This window comes from Wyeomyia smithii, chromosome 1, assembly GCF_029784165.1.
Source record: "Wyeomyia smithii strain HCP4-BCI-WySm-NY-G18 chromosome 1, ASM2978416v1, whole genome shotgun sequence".
Taxonomy (NCBI): Eukaryota; Metazoa; Arthropoda; class Insecta; order Diptera; family Culicidae; genus Wyeomyia; species Wyeomyia smithii.
In genome coordinates, this window is record NC_073694.1 from 200,429,009 (window position 1) to 200,447,966 (window position 18,958).

General features: G+C 41.7%; 2 protein-coding genes across 2 annotated transcripts; one reads left to right on the forward strand and one right to left on the reverse strand.

Annotated features, from left to right (window-relative positions):
• Positions 1-4,734: 4,734 nt before the first annotated feature.
• LOC129732518 (nucleoplasmin-like protein) lies at positions 4,735-6,812 on the forward strand. The gene is made up of 2 exons (XM_055693504.1): positions 4,735-4,952; positions 5,605-6,812. The coding sequence occupies exons 1-2, from the start codon at positions 4,931-4,933 to the stop codon at positions 6,105-6,107; spliced, it is 525 nt and encodes a 174-aa protein (XP_055549479.1). The 5' UTR covers positions 4,735-4,930; the 3' UTR covers positions 6,108-6,812.
• Positions 6,813-12,505: 5,693 nt separating this feature from the next.
• Positions 12,506-17,518, reverse strand: LOC129732454 (4-hydroxybutyrate coenzyme A transferase). Its single transcript, XM_055693386.1, has 4 exons — positions 16,941-17,518; positions 13,561-14,358; positions 13,236-13,502; positions 12,506-13,176 (listed from the first exon to the last, which is right to left on the reverse strand). Exons 1-4 carry the CDS (start codon positions 17,110-17,112, stop codon positions 12,989-12,991), a joined length of 1,425 nt encoding a protein of 474 aa, XP_055549361.1. The 5' UTR covers positions 17,113-17,518; the 3' UTR covers positions 12,506-12,988.
• Positions 17,519-18,958: the final 1,440 nt, after the last annotated feature.

Genomic DNA, 18,958 nt, shown 5'->3' on the forward strand with positions numbered 1-18,958 from the left:
TACTATACGCCGTGTTTACGTTATTGTATCGGAATACGCCCTTTGCTTTTGAGGATTATTTTGTTGACAACTTCGATTTCGCCCATTCATCAAGATGAAGTCAAGTTTCGCCTTTCACTAACGTAAACAGCAAAAAGGGCTTATTCTTCATTCTATTTCATTTTGATATAAAGTAGTTTTCGCCCTTAACAAACATCGAACTTTTCAGTAGTTATAAAAGAGATACATTATTTCCTCGAAGTTTGAAGGTAGATAGTAGGTCACTTCATACGTTTTCGGTATAATCTCATTTTGTTTACAGTTTGTGAGATTCGCCCTTATCACGAAGTATTCCGGAGTTGTTAAAATTCGAAATTGTTTTATTTTCATTAGTTCTGCTGTTTAAATCGAGGTTCAAATTAAAAAAGGCAGTGGAATATAATAATATGCGTACCTCTGAAACACTCTAATATACATACCTCTAAACACTTTTATCACAACAATAAATTTTGGCGTCGAATTAATAATGAGATAATTATTCAAAAAGAGTTCAACGGCATATTTTGTTCTAGCAATAAGGGTACCATTCGGCGACGGTGTACAAGTGATTTATGTTGTACAGTAAGGTCGTTTTTTACGCGGGTTGCTTTCCTCCATTACTCAAAAACGGTACAAGATATCGACCTCATTTCAATCACGTTTTCCGTTTTAGGCCACGAGTGATCATATATCAGTTTTCAAAAAAATCACAATTTTTGGTGTAAATACTCAGAATTTAAAATATTGAATTTTGGTCTCTAGATTGGCCACTATCATATTCAAACGAGGTTTTAACGTTTAAGGACGGTTTTCTTCATTATATTTGCAACTCGAAAAAGTCGTTTTTACGCGGGCTCATACAAATTTGGAACGCATCCGCCGCGTAAAAAATAACTTTAGTGTATTTTTGTTTGAAACTTTACACGGAAATTTCGGTCAATATTGTTCTTGCTTGAGCCTGTCTGTAATTCAACTATGAAAATGTTTGTTTGAATCTCCATTTCTTTGTATGTACCCGTTAAATAAAACCAAAAATAATCTTTCAGCACTTCTAGCAACTATCATCCTCATTAGCTATTTCGCGAGGCGCGAGACAACTGTCATTTGAGTTAAAAGGGAAAAAGCACATCAGCGCCACCCCCGCTGTGGACGGCAATATTCTGTGTAACGTTATTTCGATCCAAGAAAAAAAAACGTGGTACGTCTGTTAGACTGTGATTATAAGAGCAATCGCACCGGTGAGTTGCCATTTGAGTTGCTATTTTCACAACGCTGGCCGTTGCTATTTTGGATAGCAACCGATTTTCGCACCGGTCGTTGCTAATGGGGATTACCAATTCCACTATTTCTTTTTCACACCGGCAGTTGCCAATTTCTGAAGTCCGTCACTAGCCAGCGTTGGCAAAATGTTTGTTTGTGATGTATTTCGCATATTTTTTGCGGATCTAGTAATAACCAACTTATCCGTCAGTCAATCGTTTCCGGAATAATCTACGTTCTTTCTACTTCATAAAAAGTTCCCTCCATTTCACATAACTTTGTTTCCGTTTCCCAAGTTATCGATAACATAATTCTTTTGCAGATTTTTTTACTTGTGCGTACATAATTTTTTTCATCCTTATATGTTTATTTAAAGTAATTCCGTAAAATTGGGCACGTCCCGCAACGTTGGCTTAAATGACTATTCTACTGAAAGCTGGCGAACTGTCATTAGTTGTATTCTGTAATTCATGCTGTCTCGGTTCCCACAGTTTGCTATTGTTATTTGAAAATTTGCCGCCAAAAAGAACTTAAATATAGAACGCGTAAATTGTTTTCGATTATTTGATTGATTCTAGTGATGAAGAAAGTGATTTCGCAAAACAAATTTCCTTATACGCGATTAAGAAAATAGTTTTTGGAAAGATTCTGGGCGACTCTCAGCCTAGTAAATACCCAAAAAAAACGCCATACGGAGGAAGGTGCCATCCAGCGTTTAAACAACGGTCTATACCGATGACCATTTCCAACGCCGCTTTCGAACGCATCTTAGGTTATTTTTGATGATTGAAACAGCGGTAAAGGAGAAAAATGGTTTTTTATACAATGACCGAACGAAACGGGAAAATAGTTGGTTATCGGGAGTATATTTAGAGTAGATTTGCTTAAACCTTCCAGGTTTATTGAATAATATTGGCCAATCTTGTGAGGATTTGAGCTTTTCGCATCGTTTAGGTTGCAGACCAAAATGCCAACCAAAATGGTCATCTCAATAAAAAACCTATACAAAATGTTTACTTGCCCGAAAAAACACCTTGTGCAAAATTTCAGCTCAATCGGAAACAAAATTGAGTAGTGGTTCACGCCGACACTTGCGTCCTACGACGTGTTTAACAAGCGAGGCAAAACACTTCGTCTTCCGAGGCCGACCAATTGAGTCCGCATTCAAAACACTCATCATCTTCGTAATATTATTACGAACATTCACTATCGAGCACAAAAAAAAAACAACAGTTTGACATTTCATCAAATAGCAACGATTCGGCTCGTTGCTATCGCGTTGCCAAATTTAATAACTCGCTACTACCCGAGGTGGGGATCAGGGATGCCACATGTACGGATTAATCTGTATTTTACAGATATTTGGCCGAAGTAACGGTACAGAATCTGTATATACAGATATACAGATTTTCGTCGAAAGTACAGATTTACAGATTTTTCGAAATTGACATCATTTTTTATAAACACTCCAAATTTTATTTCATGAAATATTAAGCAAATTGAACATATTTTCAACTCCTCACACGTTTTAAGCTAAAAATTTTGTTTATGTACCATAAAAACTTACAAAGTTCTTCATGTTTAAACAATACAGATTTTTTTACAGATATTTTTGTTCCAGATACAGATGCTCAGATTTTTTCAAGGGAAAACACAGGTTTAAATGTGGCAACCCTGGTGGGGATTGCTATTTCCCAAACCAACATAACAACGCCCGGTGCGGTTGCCGCGTTATGGTGGAAGTTGCCAAACTAGCTTTAGAAACTTCAATTTAGCCACTGGTGCACGCTCGTAAATAATAACTCTAAACTGAGTAACATTTGACGCATTTTCGTAAAAAGTGGAACAACTCGTAAATTGAGTAACTCCACAAATACTCAAAACTGAGTAACACTAGGCGTCTTTAAAATGAGTCATTATTACTCAAAATTTCAGTACGACATTACTCATCTTTTAAGTACAGTTCAGTTTCATTACTGGCTAGAAATCCGCCACGGCCAATAAACGACACCACATGTTCATCAATAATTACCTTGTAATAAAAGTAAACAGTTATAATGCCTTCTGAGGCGCACACAATTAAAAAACATGTGTCACAAACTGAAGCACATCGTAATCATCTTTCAAAATGGACGTCGTTATATGCGACGTTACTCAGAAAGAAGTTATATGAAGGGAACCCAAAAAGTGAGTCAAAGTTACTCAAAATCAAAAAGGACTTCTACTCATTTTTTGACGTCTACGAACATCGTTCTAAACTGAGTCAGAGTTGCTCAGTTCATGAGTCATTATTTACGAGCGTGTGGGCTTGCTCTAAGTCGGACCATGTTCCACTCATTTGAAGTACACTGTAAAAAATCGACACGTTACTGTCAAGTGGATTCCACTTACTTCTGTGCTAATAGATGAAGCATTTCATATCTACGTGGAATACACTTGCGTTTCAGTTCACAACACGAAAACAAATCCAGAATGATTTGCGATAAGGGCGCAACTGGCAAAAGATAAACATTGGGGAATATCAGTTTGAAAATTTGCAAGTACATTTTCAAATCGTAATTTCAAAGGAAGTGACTAACATTAACACCAATACTAAAAATCGACGTAAAATAAACCTGGCTTATAGTTTCCTAACAATACTACATTAAATTTGTGTATTTATTGCTTAAATCTGCGCTTTTCTTCTAACCTTTTTCTAATAAGCCTTAAAGCATTCTGACAACGAGATTCGCCCACCTCTATTTCGCCTTAAGGAATTCTGACACCGAGATACGCCCATCTTTCTTTCGCCTTGTTTTTATTTTTTCTTCAGTTGCGCCCCTTTAAATGCGCCTTTATTTTGGAAACAAAAGTTGATCCGCCCTTTACTGTCGCCTGTTTGCGAAATATTTCGCAAATAAGCCCGTTGCTTCAAAACAATGTAAAGGGCCTAGTTCCAAAGTATCTTTTGTTTTGGGTAAACTGCTTTATCGCCCTTCACTAAAAGCTTGATTTAAATAATTTTATCGATTTATACAAAAGAAAGGATTCTTGCCATGAATTTCGTAAGTATTTTCGAAACCAATAGTGTAATAAAACCATTTGTTTACATTTTGTTAGTTGCGCCGTAATCGCGAATCACTCCGGAAATTTCTTACACTTCGGTTTGCGAAATTTGCCGCGCAATCTTCGTTTTTCAAGCAAGCCGCCGGGCGGCTTTACCGGAATCAACATAAGATAAGGGTAAACTGCCCATTTTTCGGGTGCCAGTGCCAGTGATGTTGGTAACGCGTCAAATGTATGGTAGCTGACAGCGATGCCATTCCCGTGGCTTTACCATTGACAATAGGGCTGTCAATTTCCCGAAGGTTCGACCCTGCGGGTAAGTAACTGTTTTGGCCTTTTTTCGCGCCAGCTATCACGTTCTCTCCATCAGCTCAGCCTGCAAGATGGAAAGAGAAAGCGATAGAGAGTACACAGATAGTACCGCACGCAGGTATACACTGAAACTACTCACAGAGGCTACAAAATCGGCCAGACGTTGTTTGACAGAAAGAGTCAGAAAACGGATATACGGTCATTCTCTTGCTAGTCCTAACGTGGTGTAAAAGTGCCGTGTTTCTAGTTGCTCTCGTGCGAAAAAGTTGCTCTGATCCCGGAAAAAAGCGCTAAAATGGCTGATGAATATTTCTACGGTAAGTGAAAATTACTTGCTAACGTTTTGTGATACGTATTAGCTGTAGGCACGCTGTAATTCGAGAGATCCACGAAAATGAATCACGATTGCGGTTCGGCGTCTCGCTGCCATTTCATAATGGTGGCAAAGAATGGCTGCCGTATCACGAAAGTTTTCCCCAATGATGCGGCGTTTTCCGTCACATTTATTGGTTAATTCTAACTAGCCCTTTTCGTTCTCCGTTTACGTAAGCTGATAATGAAGGTGCGCGGGAAAAGTCACCCGGATTAGTTTCTAACTTATTTGTTACAAATTGCTGGCGCTATGCAATTTTTTGCCCTCCTAAGCATTTTGCCGGCTTGAAACCGCCTTCACCCTGCCGCAACTTTTACCGCGTCTTTCTGATGGTGGCGTGTAAAATACTCTAGTGTTTGTAACATCGGAAGCGCTAGTTCTTTATTCAAGTTCAAATTTGTATTAAATAAGTTATTTTAGTGTTGCAATTTTTGTAACTCATGAGTTTTACAATCGAGAAATTTGATTGCGCTTTTAAGGCTTTTAACCTTTGTTTTGAGGTTAAATAAACTACAACGCGTTGAAAGCAAATAAATAACACGTGCCGCGTAAAATGTAATTTTATCTGAACTATTTCATTCATCCCTTATCTACAGGAGCTACCTTGAAGGAAGGAAGCAAGACAGTGACCTGGGATCCAGACAACAAAGCCGAAGGTTATCCGCGGACACACAAACTAATCATCAAACAGTGCATCCTGGGTCATGAGGCAGCTGCCGATGAGTTCAACGTGGTGCAGGTTGAAACGATGACCATCCGAGACACACTGCGCACTCCGATTGCGGTTCTGAAGGTTGGTGAGTCGCGACAGTGCCGGCTGGATCTGGAGTTCTCCGATTCGCCCGTCACATTCACACTGATCGAGGGCAAGGGACCGGTACACATCCACGGCCAACATCTGCTCGGTTCGCTGGTCGAAGAATTCGAGGACATGGAAGAGATGGAGGAGGAAGTTCCCGATGAGGAGGAAGATGACGAGGATGACGATGAGGAGGGAGGCCCACAGAAAAAGAAGCAGAAGTTGACTAACAACTCGAAGGGAAAACCGAACGCAGTACAGGCTGCCAGTAATAGCGCAAAAAACAGCAAAAAGAAATAAGCTGTCCTCCATTCCTCCTCCCGAAGGTTGACGAACAGAACGAGCGTACGCAGTAAGTGAATTCCGTTCGTTTTCCTATTTTCCCGAGCATCTCTCCCTTTTAAGTACACATAAACAATATATACATCTAATATAACAACACAGTAACAATTGAGAACGAGTTGGAGTTGGATAACCACCCTCCTCCAATATAATTCTATCGTTCCTTCTTTCATCAGAGAAAATCATTAATGATGAAGGCAATCAATTCCTTCTAAACTAAAATCAGGATAATACCTTGAAAGATACACTTTAGTCTGTAAGATCTCTTGCGACGCCCGAGCTCTGCGCTTTGTGTTTAACTTATTTTTGTAAGACTCGCCATCAGCGCCATTTAGTGGAAACCTCTTTTTTTTTCTTCATTTGTGAAAGCGTTAGTAAGATAGGTAGACTTTTGTGAGCAAATTCAAGAAACGTGGTACAGTTACAAAAAGTGAGAAATTGTAATAAAAAAAAGTATTCCATAAACAACAAAGCCAACCAAGTGTTGAACTCAAACTGCGAGCAAACAAGCGATGGCGGTTTATTGTTTCCCTCGAAAATCCTATTGCAGACTGCCAATTTGGCGGACCAGGTCGGAAAGTTACAGGAGCAAATAAACTTTTAGCGTCAAGGGTAACGTGGTACAAGAGAATGTGAAGAAATAAAGGATAAACTATGACATGAGATTTTTTTTATTTTTCTGACGATGTGGTTGTATGTAAACTGAAGCCAAAGGCTCGGAATGTTTACGAGCCTTACTTTAGGATTTGTTCTTCATGTTAGCCTGGGTTGTGTAATCCCTCTGGTCTGTTTTAGTCTGTTTACTTGTATTGTCAGCTCGAATAGAAGAAACTGCGACATGCATGGTGTTTAAAAGTCTGAAAAAATTTAGAGAACTTAAGCATGATAAAAGTAACAATGAATTTGAGTTAACATAGGGTAAATTTTTCTTTCTCGGCAAGATTGATAGCACTCTGGTTGTCGCATTTGATGATTATGGGATCCTAAGTACACTAAAGTCGCTTTTTACGCGGGGGATACGTGCCGCGTAAAAAGAAACTGCGTATATTCCGGAATCCGCGTTAATTCCGGAATCCGCGTAAAAAAACCGCGTAAATTCCGGAATCCGCGTAAAAAAAGCCATCGTTAATTTTGCATTCCGAGTGAAGGGGAACCGAAATTCGGGCAAATAAATACCGCGTAAATTCCGGAATCCGCGTAAAAAAACCGCGTTAATTCCGGAATCCGCGTAAAAAGCGACCTTAGTGTACTACGAAGCTCGGCCGAGAATTCTTTTTCTCCGGGTTGACTGATGAAAGGCCGTCTACTTGGCCTTCGTTGCCGATAAAGCAACATCATTTATAAATTCTTACATATATGTTAGAAACTGTTTTGATTATTAAGAACAACGCAAAACAAGTTTTTCTGTAAAATCTTACTAATATTACTAGCTATTGCTACTTTTAATTTGATGTTTTCTTCGATTGAACAAATTGAGGACAAAAAAGTGACACACAAGGCTCACTCTGAAGTTTTTCAAATAGAAGATTTTTATTTTAGCTAGTATTTTAGAAGAAGTATTTATCGAATTTTAGCTCTGCTTCAGCGAAACTTAGTACTTTTTTAAATAGTGTATTAGATTTTGAAATTACATAAAGCGTAAAAAACAGCATTTTACGAGTTTTTGAAACTTGCCACAAGATAGAGTAAAAATTATCATTGATTTTTTTAAAAACAATTTTTTTGTACATGTTTTTAATCCATATTTTTATGTAAATTATACATTTTGGCTGCAAATAACGATTTTTGATGTAATTACAATCGGAAATGATCTTGAAAAACACCATTTGAAGCTCGTTTTTGATGGTTTTTAAGAAAGCATTCCGTTTACTTTATTTGTTTTAATTTTAAATACGAAATTTTACATTTTCTTCGTTTTTCAACTGGTCTTGAGGTACGAAGCCAGTCGTTGTAGATTCGTGTCTTTGCTCGGGCCAAATCGATTTGCTTTATTAGTGTGAGGCTTTCGGCAAAGTTTCGAATAGTAGTTTTAATATTGTGTGAAGAAAAAAAACTTTGTGGAAAAAAAATTTAAAAAAAAAAATACACAGGTGCTTATTACGGGAGTCACTTCACGGTGAAATCAGAGTAAAGTGAATAAAGTCCTATTACGTAACTTACGTAAGTGAGAAAAACGTCGCAAAGTGACATCTGCCGCGGAATCTGGGTTATTATGAGTGTCATACCAGTGAAGTGAGAATGGAAAAAGCGACGATTCGCGTGGAATTATTTCACGACCATTTTGAACGGTGAAATGATCCCACGAAGATGCCATAAGTCTTAAAGTTGATTGATTTGTGATCTGATGGATACATTGGATATTGGATTATTATATTGGATTTATTCTTCAGTAACGAAACGAATCAGAATTTAATCCGTGCCTTAAAGCGGTCAAATTTTCATTTTTTTGCCCGATGAAAAAAATGCAAACTAGTTTAGGAAATTTTCGATACCGAAAACAACATTTTTTTATGCCGAATGTTTTAGAAATGCAGAACACGTCAAGATCTGGTGTTATCTGAAAAAACTAGCTAGCTGGCATCTCTATCTTATTTGCTTTGCTCCGTTAGGAGCTAACATCACTGCGGATCCGCAATTTGCGGGCCCCATTGACAGATGCTATGTTATGCGTATGAAAAGTGGCGGTGATATGCTATCTCGTTTACACACACGCTGAGATGTTAGTCCTCGAAACATGGCGGGATGCCAGCTAGCTGGACAAAACGGAAAAAACGACTTTCTGGGAGATTTTTGAGCTGGGAAACAATCTCATTTCACTTGTCCTATTCTCAATTTCACCTTACTGTCAATCTCACTCCACGGAGGTGATTTTCGTCACCTCACTTGAGGTGGAATCGGGATTAGGTCTAAAAAAGTGAAGTGAGCGTGAGAGTGAAATATATTTCACCGTGAAGTGACTCCCGTAATAAGCACCCAAATACTCTGAAATGAGTATTCAATGCTGAAAGCAACTTTTTAGGCAAAAAATTTAAAAATTATTTATCTCAAAAAGTTGTTTTTCAAAAATTTTAATATTTCAAAATCTTTTTAAACTGCATAACGTAAACTGAACATTGATGGTTGTTCGAGCATGGAGAAAACAAACTTAAAAAGGTAGTTCTCTAGAAAAATACTACCTATATAAGGGGCCATCCACATACCACGTGGATAGATTTTTAACGATTTTGACCCCCCCCTCCCCCTCCGTGGACAACTGCCCATATAAATTCTAAAAAAAAATGTATGGACCGTGGAAGACTGACTCGTGACGAATTGTGTGACTCGAAGGCACTTCAACGTCCTCACCGTTTGTTTCTCCGAGTACGCCTTGAGCTTCTGAAGAATACACCAGAGAGCTGGGCCAACGAATCGCAGAACAGCAGGAGGAACGAGTGGAAGACATAAATGGGCTGTGGAGTAACATTCACAGTGCCATTGAAACGACTGCGAGAGAGGTGGTAGGTACGATGCGTGAAAGACAGCGTAACAACTGGTTTAATGCTGGGTGCCAGAGAGCGACGAATGAGAAGAACCGTGCCAGGAGCCGCATGCTTGTTGTGGCTACACGTCAGAACAGAGAGAGATACAGCGAGGCAAGAACTGCCGAAAATAGAGTCCACCGTCGGAAGAAGCGCGAACACGAGAAGCAGGTTCTCGCCAGCGCAGAAGATAACTTCGCTAGAAACGACGTGCGATGCTTCTATAGAACAGTCAACATAAAAGCAGGGTTTTCCTTGTGCTGGTCATGCGCAACGACAAGGACGGCAACATGCTTACGGACGAACCGACGGTTGCAAAGGCGCTATTAAACGGTGAAGAGGGGCAAAACAGGAACAGGATGAGGATTGTGAGCAACGAACAGGCTCTGAAGTTACCAACACAGGAGGAGGTTGTAAAGGCGATAAGTGTGCTGAAAAACGGCAAGGCCGCTGGGAAGGGTGGTATCCCGGACGAACTTCTAAAAGCGAGAAGCGAGCGGCTGTACCATATGATCCATCAGATCACACTGATCTGCAATGGATTACGCAACTATGAAGGCGTTACGTTGCTCAACTCCGCATATAAAGTGCTCTCCCGTATTCTGTTCTTCAGATTGAGACCGTTAAGAGAATCTTTCGTCGACTTATACCTGGCTGGTTTTCAACAGGGGCGTTCCACGACGGATCAAATTGTCACCCTGCGACAGATCTTCGATAAGTTTCGGGAGTACAACTTGCAGACTCACCATCTGTTCGTGGATTTTGGGCGGCATATGATGCAGTGAAAAGAAACGAGATATGGCAGATAATGCTGGAACACGGTTTTTCCGACGAAATTGATTAGGCTGAGTCGTATGACGCTGGAGAGATCAAAATCATGCGTGCGGATAGCTGGCGTGACATCAGTCGCGTTCGTAACGTTAGATGAACTGAAGCAGGGGGATGCGCTCTCTAACTTACTGTTCAACATCGCCTTTGAAGGTGCAGTACGAAGAGCAAACATGCAGGGAAACGGTATGATCATCTTGAAATCTCACATGCTTCTTGGTTTTGCGGACGACATTGATATCATTGGTATCGACCGTAGGGCCGTGGAGGAGGCCTTCAGGCCTTTTGAAGGGGGAAGGGCTCAACGTTAACTCTGCCAAAACAATGTACATCGTAGCGGGCAGAGAGCGTGGGTGTCCACGTGGTGTTGGTGCTGAGGTAGAGATAGATGGGGAACGATTTGAAGTGGTTGACGAGTTCGTTTATCTTGGGACGCTTGTGACATGTGACAACGATATGAGCCGTGAAGTGAGACGACGAGTTGCAGCTGCTAACAGGGCCTTCTACGGACTACGTAACCAGCTAAGGTCCCGTAGTTTGCAAACTCGCACAAAACTAGCACTGTATAGGACGCTGATATTCCCGGTAGCCCTTTGCGGACATGAAGCATGAAGCTGATCGACGAGTACTCGGAGTTTTTGAGCGTAAAGTTCTGCGGTCGATACTTGGCGGTAAATTGAAAGATAGAGTGTGGCGCAGGCGCATGAATCACGAGTTGTACCAGGTGTACAAATATGTTGATAGTGAAGGTAATACAGCAGGACAGTCTTCTGTGGGCTGGACATGTGGCCAGAATGCCTGACGAGAGAGCCGCCAAAACTATATTCAGCAAAGAACCAGGAAGAGGCCTTGCTTTCCGAGGTAACGGAGGCTACAAAACAAAAAAGACGTTGGACTCAGCCAAACTGATACTTTTGCGGCACGCAGATCAGGAGTTCGTGATTTCTGATTAGAAATGATTGGTTGTGAGCGCTGTCGTTGTCCATATCAAAATCTCGCGGTTCCAGAGCGCCGCGTCGATGACGGTTTGGGGGGCTGTATCCAGGCGTGGAAAGCTCCCACTGGTTTCTATAGAAAAAACCAACACCGCGTACTAGCCTAAGCTTCTGGGAAAGGTTGTGGCTCCAGCACTTCGGCATCGCTACGTTAAAGACGTAATGGTCGTCTTTTAACAGGACGATGCACCGGCTCACACGGCAAATACCGTTCGAGCGTGGTGGGAGTATTTGACTGCATTCTCAGCTGCGCGGATCTTAATTCCTGGACATTTATGCTACATGTTGGCTCAGCAGAGCTCTGTATTGTTGTACCTCTCGATGCTTAGACAAATTGTGGCCAATGCATGCTGTGACAGCTAGTTGCTGACCTGCACGCCTTCCGGAAATTCGATTGCTGTTCACGTACCTTCGATCATTACCTTCCGCATTCCGAACGCCCACGCAGCGTAGTCATAACGGCCTCGAAGTTCGTTCTGGGGATGATGGGACACGCTACTGGTGGGAATCCTCCTCTCGCTAATTCTTGCTGTCCGATTCACGCCGGTATCCGCACCTTCAACCGACCCTCTTCTAGGCGTTCTTAAGTTGTTCCCTCTAGGCGAAATCCTTCGGACACCTTGCTGTTTCTTGGTAATCCGCATTGGTTTTCAATCTTCTTCTTGGACAGGAATAAACCATACGTCTCCTGATCTATTCAAAGGCATTTTAATTTCAAGGTGTTCACTGCTTCAAGTCTTGAATAGGAATGAACGTGAAAATCTTTACTCGAAGTGAAAAAAAATTTCACTTGTTAAGTAAGCAGAGTCTTGATGTTGGTGTTAAGATAGTTAACAGAGCTTTGGCGTTACATTCAAAGAGCTACCAAAAGCAAAAAAAGTGTCTTTTCGTATTCGGTTATTCAGTCAGTTTAAAGAGCGATGTATAATGCATTCCGGAATAAGTTAAAAATTACATATTTTTAAGATAAAAAGAAAGGATTGTGGAAATAAATTTATGAACTCACATGAGCACATACTAGTGATACAATAGCAATTTATTGGTTTTCATTATCGCTTAAGGCTTCTTCTGTATAAGTGTGTTGCTTAACCATGTGCTGATTATTGTGCAGCTTACCGTTTCACAGGATTTACTGCTGGGCCTTACAAATTACACAATGCACATTTTGGAGATAGATGATTTTGTTTGATGCGATCAGCTATGTAAGCCTATTTTTTCTTTCAATTTGACTACTTAGTACGATTACATGGTATCTCAACGGTACACATGCCGAAAACAATCATTTGTGTTTGTGGAATTCCCCTTCGCGATCTGCTGCGGCAATGTTTTGTTAGTAAAATTTCTCCCCCTTCCGAGAATGCTTACCCACTATCTGCTCTTACAACGAACTAAAACAAGATTTTTTTTGCCTGAACAATTTTGGTCGAACCATAAAAAAAATTTAACATCCAATGGAAACAAAGCATACATAAAAAAGATAAATTCCTAACGAGGTCGTTTAGTTTGGCGTCGGCATAGTCTTCAGCCGTTCAAATGCAGCCTTCTCCAGGGCTTCGCGGTGATCCGGATGCGCAATCTGAATCAGCTCGTAGGCACGCTGGCGCAGCGTTTTGCCGAATAGATTAGCAATACCATGCTCCGTGACCACGTAGTGGACGTGAGCGCGAGATGTCACGACACCGGCGCCTAAATAAAAATTAGTATTGAATTTACAGTCTTAAACTTAAAATAAAGTGTTAACGTACCGAGTTTAAGCATCGGCACAATTTTACTCTGTCCCTTGTTGGTCACCGATGACAGAGCAATGATCGGTTTGCCCTTGCCGTCGAATCCTTCGGCGGCACCACGGATGAAGTCGACCTGACCACCGAAACCGGAGTACATGCGTGTTCCGATGGAGTCGGCGCATACCTGCCCAGTCAGATCCACCTCGATGGCAGAGTTGATGGCGGTCATTTTTGGATTGCGAGCAATAATGCCCACATTGTTAACGTAGTTGATTTCCAGCATTTCTGTAATGAAAAAATATGCAGTCAAAGTACAAACATTATAAATAGATAACACAAATACCGATGAAAGGATTATTATCCACAAAATCGTACAGCTTTTTGGTACCAATCATGAAAGACCCGACAATGCGGCCTCGGTGGTACGTTTTCTTATCGTTAGTGACGCATCCCTTTCTGACTAGATCAACAACACCGCCGGCGAACATCTCCGAGTGGATTCCGAGATCCTTGTGATTGTGTAATGCATTCAGGACCGCATCTGGAATGTTGCCGATGCCCATCTGCAGCGTTGCGCCGTCTTCGACTAGATTTTCAGCAATAAGTTTGCCGATATTGCTTTCAACTTCGCTCATGCCCTTGCCTCCGTGCTCCGGCAGGGGGATGTCAACGTTGACCGCGTAATCAAAATGCGACTCATGGATTATGGCATCCCCGAACGTTCGTGGCATCTGCTTGTTGACTTGGGCAATAATGACCTTGGAGTTTTCCAGTGCCGCACGAACACAATCGACACTGGTGCCAAGGGTGGCATAACCATGCTGATCAGGCGGCGACACAGACACGATGGCCACATCCGGTTGGATAAGCTTGCGACGGAACAGGATCGGAATTTCGTGCAAGAAGATCGGAATGGAATCGCCACGGCCCTCGGCGACGGCTGCTCGCACGTTTCCACCCATGAAGGTGGACTTGGAGCGGAAAATATCCTTCAGCTCGGGGGCGCAATAGCTTGCCGGCCCTTCGGTGTGCATGTGCACCACGGTAATGTCACGCAGGTTGTTGTTCTTGCCATGGTCAGTCATTGCGTTCAGCAAATGGATGGGAGTGGACGCCGCACCGGACGCGAAGACAGTTTGGCCTGCGAGGATGAGAAAAAAGTTAAATATTGATAAGCAACGTAAGGTTAAAAATTTGAAGGTCGAATTACAAAAAGTAGTTTTAGATACATCTGTTTTTTAACCGCCTATTCGTTCCTGTCGATCAAAATTTTTTTCCTGTGCTCATTGTCATAATTCCATAATGATGTAGGCTCCGCCTGCAGCCCAAGCTGCACGTTTCGTAGATAGACTGTATGATAGCTTAAGTGCCATTCCTTATTTGAGACGATCGGCACGTTCCCGCTATGCCTGTAATGCGTTCGTAGTACGATCTAAACAATGCGGTGTTGTCAATCCTTCTGTTCGTAAGGAAGGAAAATTTCCTGAAACGAAGTAGGCAGGCACTTTTTGTCTAATGTCGAATTCGTTTTTACGGCAGGACTATCCCGTCCCGGACTACGCTTTGCAGCTGAAAAAAAAAACACTTTCCGAGCAGTTGCAATGGTGTGCGTAATACCGATAATACCAGAGGTAACTGTCACTTATGTTTTGGTCATTATCGCCATTGTCTTTTATCGCATTTGTGCTACTGTACGAAAAATTTGCCAATTTACTGAAAATTGACGAAATAACAATATAAAATAAATAAAATTCAACCTGATGTTTGACACGCGAAGAACAATAATCAAAGCAAACCGATTTTGACACATTTTATTTTTTGATTTTGACACATACGTGAGAATGTGTTGGTGTCTTCAAAACTGCACTCTGTTTCTTGCGCGGACTGTCCGGGACAGAAAAAGGGTAGTCCGGGATAGTCCGGAAAATGTAAAAAAAAAAACAGTGATAGGACAAAGCGTAGTCCGCGGGGTAGCTACACCGCAAAAACGAAAACGACGTAAATGATGGATAACTAGTTCATCCACATCCGAAGTGGCCTTGACCTTGAGTAGACGCTACGCTTTTTCTTTCGCGATAATGACGACAGAGTGCGCATGTCAAGCCAGATTTCACTGGTAAAATAAAAGTGTAAAATAGCTCCACCATCATAAGCAGAGCTAGGGTAAGGTGGCACACTTTGACCAGCCTATTTTTTTTATATCACAAATAACAAAACTTCATCGATTGTTATGGAACAAACTATTTCGCTTCATTTTTTGTGCTTCGAAAATTCCGATAACATTCGAGTTCTTTATTAGAACTGCGAAATGAATTACGGGGTCAATTCAGTGCACAATAAAATAGCGTAGAATTATACCTACACGTAATCAATTTTGGCTAGCGGGAATAAATTTAGAAAATAAACAGTTTAAATTTTTGTCTCTGCATACCTTTTCGCTGTCTGACGCAAATAATATTATAAAATTAGCGCGATAAACACGCGCGTGACAAAACATACATAAAAAGTCGTGGCTCCCTGTGTGGCGTGTATGCGTTCATTATCATGCTTTTCTTACGCTCTCGCACTACTCGGTTTAATCCGGCCATTACTTAGCGCGACGATTTGCAGCATGTTTTAGTTGCAATTAGTGGGCATTCACACCCGGCAGTTCATTTTTATCACTACGCTAAGCAAACCCGGGATCGTTTGCTACTGTCACCGAAGCTAGCTAATTGTTTGAGTAAAACAATAGTTCCACTTGTTATAACTTGAAGTAATCGTTATGATGATTTATGGGAAGCTTTATGATTAAATTTTCCAATTCATTTGATGTTTCATACCAATACTGAGCTCACGATGTCTTCCAGTGTATTACATAACATACTGGTTTCTAAACCTAATGCAAATTTTCTATATAAATATTACAATATTACGTCTACAATTGCAGCGTTTCAAAGTATTGTAAACATAATAAATTGGCCTCCCATTAGTATTGTACGTTAGAACATTTCTACTCCTACAAAGTGGAAACCCCCTAATTGATAAACATGTTATTGATAGTACAATTCGTTCTGACATAGGTTCGGTATGCTCATATTGACGTCACAGCGCACACTCGTGCCCCGCTGCGATATGTGTAAATGCTAGCTAATCTGTCTAATTGACAAGGCAGTTATATTACAGCTCATAAATTAGATCGAAGATGCTTATACCGTTCGTCCGCCAAAATTACCGTATTGACCACACTCGTGTCAGGTTCATGAACCTTTTGCACCGATGAATGATTTTGGCCAGCTGAAAGCGCCCCGTCACATATCGTTTTGCTTCTATTTTCGAACTCGGCTTCTTAAAATGTTTGTGTGGCTCTTACTCAATCTATCGATTCCGTCCGTATGCTTCTCGATTAAAACATGATGTGGTCACGAATACGGAAAGACCTTTGTTCAGCTGCCGCAGTCGAAATTATCATCAGCCTACCAACCTTTGAACCCCTGCGCTGATAAGTAAAGTAGACCATTTCCAAATACCGTGACTGGACCGAAATCGAAACAAATGCAGGATGATTGACCTCCATTCGCTTGCAGCATCAGCCGATGCAACATCAACACGTCATTAGATTTTTTTGCGTTAACAAATTTCGCAAAAAACGATTGCGTAACGACTCAGCGAACGTTGACGTTGCCTATCGCGGCTTTCCCGCACGGCCATGATAAAACAAAACTCAACTTCCAGATTACTAACCTGACTTGATGACTTTGACCGCTTCCTCGGCCGTAGTGTAGGTTGGCTTCCGTTCGAGCGGTTGAGAAATCTGGTTCGAGTAGGTGTAGTAGTTGTTCACCTGGGAGCCGGCCGCGGAAGCAGCCGACTTCCCTAGCCGGGGAGCGAACCGAGATGCCAGTGTACTCATCATTTTTCCTCCGCGAGTTTCGCCAAGCAAACTAGTATCACCTCACCTCGTCGTGTTTTATGATCCTCCCTTTTTAGATAATCGATTGAATTGGACTTGATTCAATCAACGATGATAATTTAGTACCACTGTGCTTGCACTGGAAGGAACGTCTCTGATGGTAGGAATTGAACTAAGCGCACGATCGCTACAAGTTAACCTTCGTCCGCGGCCGAGAGTGAATCGTTTCCTTGTGCCACAAAGAATTATGACTACTACCTCAATTTATTACCGACTTCTTTTTTCATAAAACACACACAAATATACTCCGAAAAGTGTCAGGAAATATTGCACGCAAAGAAAAATTAACGTTTCTCTGCATACGCGCCCGAAACGGATAATGTACTGGGAGAGACTAAAACTGCTGCGTGCGGGCCACGGACGGATTCGCTCTTACGAAGAGACATCGACGCGCTGACGTTATTGGGGCTCAGGCCATGCACAGTAGATTTCTATTTCGTACGGGGTGTTTTAATTTTTTGCAATCGACACAATCGTAGCTAGCATACTGCTAACCATGGTCTAATGTGAGTTGCAAACGGCGTCGTGAGCGGGCGCTAGTAAAGAGAGAGCTTTTGAAAAACGGATGGATGACAGAATACGGCAGTGTTGTAAGACACGGCAGGACTCTGGAAATTTTGACGATTACGAAATGGTACAGCTTTTTGTGAATTGCTTCACAAAATAGGAAACATGCTGAACTAAATTTTACCACTAATGGTGATTGTTTTCTTGCCTTTTGCCTTTTTTTCTTGTTTTTGAACTTCAAAAGTGAACTCAAAGTTGTGATTACTTTTGTGGTGATGCCGTGCGTACTGTGTGATCATTTTTTTACCACTAGGAAGTAGCGTTTTCGTCGGTTATGGAACTATAAAGTAATATTTTCCTGTTGCCATTTTTTACGAGGAAATCATGAAATTATTTTACGGACTATTACATGCTTTATCTATACACACATTGTTTCAGACTTAGTAGAGAATAATTCTTCAGAAATTCAAAAAACAGGGGAGCTCAAAGTTACAGAGTCCGCTTAGACAAGTGAACGGTCATGAGTTTGATTCTTAATAGGATTAGACCGTTCGGTGTCAGAGGAACTTTAACGCATGGGGTCATTCTCAGACGTCAAATGGTGAGTTGAACCGTCGAACTTAGCTCCGCCTTGAGCCATCGGCCACCGCGACCAGACATCGGGCAACTACGGGACGCCGTAGTTGCACGGAAGTACGCGCAGCAGCTGGAAGAAGCATTACCAACGGAAGAGCAGCTTGGAGCAGCTACTCATGAAGATGGATGGAGGGACAGTCCATCAGCCAACTGCAACACCAGGCGAGAGCGAACGTGGAGCGCTACCGACGCGCACGGAATAGGCAAAACTCGGTCTTACGAAAGAAGAAGCGCAGGAGAAAGATCCAGATCGCGAGGCGATGGAGGAACTGTATCGTGCGAATGACACACCAAAAGTTCTACGAGAAGCTGAACAGTTCCCGCAAGGGCTATGTGCCACAAGCCGACATGTGCAGGGACCTGACAACCTCCTCACGAACAAGTGTGAGGTGATTGAAAGGTGAAAGCAGTACTACGATGAGCACCTTAATGGCGATGTAGCAGAGGACGACGACGCAGTGGTAGTAGATCTCGGTGCACGCACAGATGACGACAGAATTTCAGCCCCTGACCTCCAGAAGGTTAGAGAGGAGATCGGCTGGCTGAAAAACAACAAAGTCGCTGGAGCTGACCAACTCCCCAGCGAGCTGTTGAAACACGGTGGTGAATCACTGGCTAAGAGGCTACACTGGGTTTTCACCAAGAT

Excerpts from the sequence above, each read along its gene's own strand:
- LOC129732454 (XM_055693386.1), bottom strand. The coding sequence starts at position 17,112 with ATGATGAGTACACTGGCATCTCGGTTCGCTCCCCGGCTAGGGAAGTCG. Across the intron at positions 13,503-13,560 it reads GGATAATAATCCTTTCATCG|AAATGCTGGAAATCAACTAC; the intron begins GTATTTGTGTTA and ends TTTTCATTACAG. Across the intron at positions 13,177-13,235 it reads TGTGCCGATGCTTAAACTCG|GCGCCGGTGTCGTGACATCT; the intron begins GTACGTTAACAC and ends ATTTTTATTTAG.
- LOC129732518 (XM_055693504.1), top strand. The coding sequence starts at position 4,931 with ATGGCTGATGAATATTTCTACG. Across the intron at positions 4,953-5,604 it reads GGCTGATGAATATTTCTACG|GAGCTACCTTGAAGGAAGGA; the intron begins GTAAGTGAAAAT and ends CCTTATCTACAG.